This window comes from Salpingoeca rosetta (genome assembly GCF_000188695.1).
Source record: "Salpingoeca rosetta unplaced genomic scaffold supercont1.23, whole genome shotgun sequence".
Lineage (NCBI taxonomy): Eukaryota > Choanoflagellata > Craspedida > Salpingoecidae > Salpingoeca > Salpingoeca rosetta.
In genome coordinates this window covers 1,025,775-1,032,176 of record NW_004754911.1, presented here as the reverse complement: position 1 = coordinate 1,032,176, position 6,402 = coordinate 1,025,775, and the positions used below count along the sequence as shown (strand labels likewise).

General features: G+C 57.5%; 3 protein-coding genes across 3 annotated transcripts in view; 1 reads left to right on the top strand and 2 right to left on the bottom strand.

The window, feature by feature from the left end:
* The window catches only part of PTSG_08491 (uncharacterized protein), a 5,767-nt gene extending 4,930 nt beyond the window's left edge, over positions 1 to 837 (bottom strand). The window contains exon 1 of the mRNA XM_004990683.1: positions 106 to 837. Within this exon, the coding sequence (XP_004990740.1) occupies positions 106 to 743 (638 nt within the window). The 5' untranslated portion in view covers positions 744 to 837. The remainder of the gene's footprint in view (positions 1 to 105) is intronic.
* PTSG_08490 (uncharacterized protein) lies at positions 814 to 3,054 on the top strand. Its single transcript, XM_004990682.1, has 6 exons — positions 814 to 1,009; positions 1,458 to 1,504; positions 1,667 to 1,723; positions 2,001 to 2,136; positions 2,455 to 2,549; positions 2,832 to 3,054. Exons 1-6 carry the CDS (start codon positions 937 to 939, stop codon positions 2,856 to 2,858), a joined length of 435 nt encoding a protein of 144 aa, XP_004990739.1. The 5' UTR covers positions 814 to 936; the 3' UTR covers positions 2,859 to 3,054.
* Positions 3,055 to 3,404: 350 nt separating this feature from the next.
* On the bottom strand, positions 3,405 to 6,362 carry PTSG_08489 (uncharacterized protein; the record flags this gene model as incomplete). Its single annotated transcript, XM_004990681.1, has 1 exon — positions 3,405 to 6,362. Exon 1 carries the CDS (start codon positions 6,138 to 6,140, stop codon positions 3,405 to 3,407), a length of 2,736 nt encoding a protein of 911 aa, XP_004990738.1. The 5' UTR covers positions 6,141 to 6,362.
* Positions 6,363 to 6,402: the final 40 nt, after the last annotated feature.

The window sequence follows — 6,402 nt, the reverse complement described above, 5'->3', positions numbered from 1 at the left end:
ACAAACACACACACACGCACACAACCACACACACACACACAAACACACAGAGAGCAGCTTGCTTGCTTTCTCGTTGGCGACATGCGCCAAGGGAAGTCAACGTACGGGAAGTTTTCGGTGATGTCGTAGGCGGGCGCAAACTTGGCGACTTCAAAGGCATCCTGCTCCACGGCAAGCAAGTTGCGCTCCGCCACAATGAGGACATTGAGGAACTTGTTGGTACGCAGCGGGCGTTGCTGGAATGAGGCGATGTTGTCGCGCACGGTTGCCAGCACCAGTGAGATGGCACGGCCCTCCTTTGCAAAGGAGGTGGCGTTCCATCGGCTGGTGAGCGTGTGCTCTTGCTCCGTCATGCCTTCCACATCCATGTCGCTGCTACACTCCGTGGCGTGCCGTTGCCTCGTTGCTGATGTCCTTGGTATGGCCCCTAATGTGTCCCCTGCTGAGTCTTCCTGTGTGGGTGGCGTCGTTTGAGACATCGTTGCGGTTGCTGTTCCCGTCGTGGTGGAACTTGATGGCGCCTGCGCTTGTTCCTGTGCAGGCGGAGTGTGTGTTTCCTGTTGTGCTGGTGTCATCGTGGTGGCCGTTGATTGCTGTCCCTGTTCCATGCCCGATGCTGTCGCGACTTCTTCGCCTTGCTGAGCTGTGGCTGTCGTCGTCGTCGTCGTCGTCGTCGTCGTCGTCATCGTTGCTCCAGACGTCTCGCCGCTGGGCACACTCGATGTTCCCTCCTCTTCCATCATCTTGCTTGCTTGCCCTGCTTGCTGTGCTTTCCGTTGCGTGCACAAACTGAATTCAGTTATGTATGCTGAATTCAGTTGTGTATGCTGAATTCAGTCGTTGTGAAATTTTTACAGCCCTGCCTGCTGTCCTTCCAGGTGTCGTTGGTCGCTGCACTGCTGTTGTTTATTTGGTGCCTTTGACACATCCATCGCCATGGATCAAGACGAGGACTTGTGCGCCGTCGTGCAAGCACACGCGCTCAAGAAGCCACACATGCTTGGCACAAGTACGACGTGTGTGTGTGTGTGTGTGTGTGTGTGTGTGTGTGTGTGTGTGTGTGTGTGTGTGTGTGTGTGTGTGTGTGTGTGTCTGTCTGTCTGTCTGCCTGTCTGTCTGTCTGTCTATCTGCCTCTCTGTGTCTATCTGCCTATCTGCCTGTGTCTGCTTGTCTCTCTGTCTCTCTGTCTCTCTGTCTCTCTGTCTGTGTCTGTCTCTGTTTGTGTGCTTGTGTGTCTGTGCAGAACTCCCACTCTCCCACTCCCTTCTCTGCCTCTCTCCTCTCTCCCTCCCTCTCTCTCCCACTCATCTCTCTCCCTCTCCTCCCTCTCAACTCCCTCTTCCCTCCCGCTTGCCACTAGCGTCACCCCTCCCACATCCTTCTCACACCATCAAGCGAATCTTTTCATTCACTCACGAGTATTGCACACGTGTGTCACATACCACGCAACAACCAGACCACACAAACGCGTTCATTCAACCCGCCCAGCCAACACTGCACAAGGTGCGTGTGTTGTCGAGCGCGCAATCGTCGCCGTTGCGCTCTTGCATGTCTTTCACACTGCTGCTGCCGTTGGTGACCGCGCTCATCTACCCTTAACCTGTGCTCGCCACCACCACCACCATACCTGACACTTTGTTGATGCTGGCGTCCTCGGCACTACAGCCATCCATGCTGAGCCTATGTCGCGCCGATAACGTGTATGAAGCCGCCGTCTTCAAGGTGAGACTGACTGACTTTCTGTCTATCTGTGTGTGTGTGTGTGTGAATGTGTGTGTGTGTGTGGATGTGTGTGTGTGTGTGCGTGGATGTGTGTGGCGTGTGTGTGTGTTGGTGTATCCTTCCTGAGCTTCAAAACCCTGGCCCCTCCGCAATCGTCTACTTTGCTGCATCCCTCCACACCTGCCCCTTTGTTTGTTCCATCATATGCACTTGCTAACCTTCCTCTGCCTCTTGCCCTGATCCTCCATCTCTGCTGTATCCCCCTCCTCAACTACAGGGCAACGACACGATTTACGTGCCCCTCCGCCATATGGAGGTGCTGTTCAATGCCTCCCGTTTCGACGAAGTGACGTTTGATGAAGGCGAAGCATTTCTGGGCAACCACGCCGGCGTCTTTGAAAGCAGACAGCGAGGTGTGTGTGTGTGTGTGTGTGTGTGTGTGTGTGTGTGTCTGTCTGTGTGTCTGTGTGTGTGTCTGTGTCTGTGTGTGTGTCTGTGTGTGTGTCTGTGTGTGTGTGTGTGTGCTTCCATGTCTGTGTCCGTGTCTGTGTACGTCTGTGGTTCAAGTGTGTACACGGTCGTGTTTCATTCGAGACTCTTGTTCGTCACCCCTTGCTGCGCTGTGACACTCTGTAACTTCTTTTCTTTCGTTTGCCTTTTCATCCTCTCACGTTGGTGCTGACACATCATAACCGCACTCACACGCCATTGCTCGTGCGCTGGCCCATCAGCGTTTAAGATTAACTTTTGGCGGTTCAGCGAAACTTCAAACGAGATGAAAGTGGTGCGCAGCTTCGCGGTCCTCGATATGGTCGTCTTTCACAAGGTGCAGCACGTGTGTTGTGTGTGTGTGTGTGTGTGTTGTGTGTGTGTGTGTGTGTTATGTGTGTGTGTGTGTGTGTTTGCATGTTCGTCCGTCCGTCTGTCTGTCCGTCTGTCTGTCTGTTTGTCTGTCTGTCTGCCTGTCCGTCCGTCCATCTGCCTGTGTCTGTGCGTGCGTGTGTGTGAATCCGTGACTCTTCTTTTTGGCGTTGCTCTCCTCACCCACATGACGGCACTCACACGTATGTCAAACCCACATCACAAATCACGTCGTTGTACACGGCAGATCAAGTCCCGGCTTGGCAACATGTAGCAGCGGCAGTCTCCACCTCCACACCACTGTTCCCGTTCAACCTAAACTCCCACTCCCTCGCTTTCATAGCATTTGCATGAGCATTAGAATTGCCGTGCATACACGCCACACCGCCACCACCACCACCACATCTCACGCACCTCACGTTTCGTTCGTTCCCTCTGATTGACACCCGATTAAATGATTGATTGCCTCAGCTATAAGGCCATACTGTGCTTTCCGTCATGCACACTCACTCATACACACACTCACTCACACACGCGCGCGCACACACACACACACGCACACACACACACTCTCTCTCTCTCTCTCTCACACACACACACACACACACACACACACACACACACAAGCAACCCACACGGCATAAGGTTTTCAGAGACAGCTACAGTTTATTTCAACACAGCCTAAGCAAACAACGCTGTCCAGAAATGCACCAGCGAAGACAAAATAAAATGCAGTGAACGTGGTGATGTGACAGTCACAACATCCACCACAGCCACCACCCCACCACCACCCACCATCTTCATCCACTTACGCAAGCACTCAGACACACGTGTGCACGAAGCGAGCGACCGCATCAGCCACGCACGCGGGCAGTTCTGCGTGAAACGAGCGAACATGCATTTCACCGCGGTGATACCGCAAGCACAGCTTCAAGCACCGACGAAGCCCTTCGTGCTGTTGGTCGTGCCCACATCCCGCGTGCTGCTCTTGCAGCCCCGCTGCACCTCCGACAGGCTTGTCGTTGTCGTCGCCCATCGCCGTCGTGGGTACACCACTGCGCCCCGCGCTGACGCTTTCGGCGTCCGCGGTGGTGAGGGCGCGGTACACGTCCAAGGCGACGTCGCAGGTGTCACAGCGGTCCGTTGCAAAGTCGTTGAAGCCGTGCTGGAGCAGTGCCTCCACCACAGCCACGTGGTCCGAGCCAGCCCGCAAGTCGCCCTTGAGAAGACGAGCAAACACCTCATCGCTATCACCACCCGCGGCAGTGCCGGCCGTCTTGCTGCTCGCGGTGGCTGCGTTTCGTGCAAACAGCTGCTGGAGGGGCATGGTGTCCACCTCCGCTGCAAACTGGGAGCAGCTCAGGGCGGCGTGGATGGCGCTGGCGCAGATCAGGCGCGAAGACACCACGCTGTGCGCAATCGCCATGTTCGTCACCGCGCGCTGCTCAAGCTCTTGCTGCTCTTCAGCTGTGCGCGCGTCGCCGAAGCGCGGGAAGATGCGGGCCGGCTCCTCCAGCAAATAGTCGAGGTAGCTCACAGTGCCCGCCATGGCGCCAGCCCAGTCCTTGAGCGTGTGCGCGTCTGCATCGCGCAAAGACGCGTGCCGCTCCGGAAGCTGTTTCCACAGGTGTGCCAGGAACACACGCGGATCCTCAGCGGAGAAGTGCTCGTGCACGTACGCGGCCGTGTGGCACGCGCTCTCCACAATGTGCCGCATGTTCTTCTCGAGACACGACCGCGGCAGCACCTGCAGGAAGGGCAGGTCCTCGTCGCAGATGCGCACGCACGTGGCGTACAGCTCGGTCATGGCGTCGTGGGTGCGGAACGGTACACATGCACGCAAGCACGCGCACACGTGCAGCAGGTGCACCTCGTTGAGCCAGGGCCCAAGCATGTCCATGGCCACCACGCACGCGATGAACTCGTTCAGGCCCGGAGCATCAGCTTCAAAGGGGATCACCTCGCCGGCCGTGTAGCCAAACACCCTGTAGCACAGGCGCTGCGCAATCTCCCGCTTCTCCCGGCGCACCTCCGGCGTGTGCGCGCCCGTGTAGCCGTGCAGGATGGATTCGTGCGGGTGCCGGCCGGTGCTCTTGATGCCGTGCGTCTGTTGCAGGTCCTCACGCCACCACGACATGACGCGGGCAACGGCCGCCCTCACGCTCATGCCGGGGCGGCCTTCTCCGCGTCCATGCGCCAATACCGCAGCCTCCACAGGCACAGGGGTGAAGGCGGTGCTGGTTGCCGTGGTGTATGACGACGTGGACTTGCTGGCACTCCTGACCAGCCGCCTGTGGTGAGCACGCAGGTCATCGCCGAGCATGTGCTGTCGCGGACGCTCGGCCTGGGACTCGTTGGATCTCGAGCGGCGACGCCGTGCGCGGTGGGGATGGTCGGCAGGCCAGTGCACTTGTACCTCGTCCTCCTCCCCGGTAATGCCCCAGGAAGAAGAGAAGACGGGGAATGGAGTCGGTGACGGGGAGAGGGAGGCCGAGGTTGTGGAAGGAGACAAGGAAGAGGCCTTCTTCTGTTTGTAACAACCTACGTCGATGCCGGCCATGAGCGCGAGGGCGTGCGGTTGACACAGGCCTCGCTTCCGTGCAGCGTGCGACCCAGCACAAGGCATCAGCTGCGGCATGGCCTGGATGCTTTGGATGGAGAAGTCCTGCATGTAGCTGTCGTCGCTCGGGGTGCGCTGCCTGCTTGGATCCGAGTGCTGCCTGTGCCGGCGCCGGCGAGACTGGCAATCATCTTGCTGCTGCTGCTGCTGCTGCTGCTGCTGCTGCTGCTGTGCCATGGCGCCGTCACTGCGTTCCATGCTGCCAACACCATGCGTAGTCGTGGTTGGCTGCAGATGCGAGCTTGTCTTGCTCTTGTGCAGGTACAGGTGCAAGTGCTGCTGGTGTTGCTGTTGCCTGTCCTCCTGCCGAAGGTCCGCAGCTGGCGGCAAGGGGATGAGGCGTGCCCGCTGCAGGATGGGCAGAAGATACGGCGCAATGCAGTCGTCGGCCTGAAGAAACGCCGTGGCGTGGAACACGCGTGCCAAAAACGAGATGGGGTCCGCCTTGATGTCCTCTGGTGTCACGTTGAAGATGTGCGACGGCGCGTGGTACGCGATGCGCTGGCTGCTGAGGGCGACGACGGCAAGTTCCGCCATCTTGCAGATGGCTGCCGGTGGCAGCTTCGCTCGCAACGCAGTAAACGACTCTGTGAGAAGGAAGGCAAGAATGTGGACTTGTTGCTCCCGAGTGGCGCTGAGTGTCACTGGATGAGGCTCGAGTGGTGATGGCCGAGCTTGTCTCCGGAGGAATGCCATGGTTACAAAGTAATGAAGAGTGGATGCTAAGGGTTTGGAGATGGTTGGTGCTGACTGCAGCTCTTGTTGTTGTTGTTGTTGTTGTTGTTGTTGTTGTTGTTGTTGTTGTTGGTTGTTGTTGTTGTTGGTTGTTGTTGTTGTTGGTTGTTGTTGGTTGTTGTTGGTTGTTGTTGTCGTCGTCGTCGTCGTTGTCGATGCTGTGGTCACTGGTGTCATGGGTGCAGAAAGGAAAAATGACATTTGCTGAGGTCCCACACAACCACTAATTTGGAAGGAGAGGACCCCACAACAAATTGCTAAGGCACTGCTTTGTTGGTTGCTCTGCCTCTCGTCAGTGGTTCGATAATGAGTGGTGTGTTCTTGTTGCGAGCCACCTCCCCTCCCCCTCCCCACCACAACGCCGTCCTCACGACGTGTGCCTGTTGGCTCTGGCGGTGCTGGCGCGTTCGTGAGCTGCACGCCCCACACGCCAGATCTGACCTAGCCTTTCTTCAATCAGTCC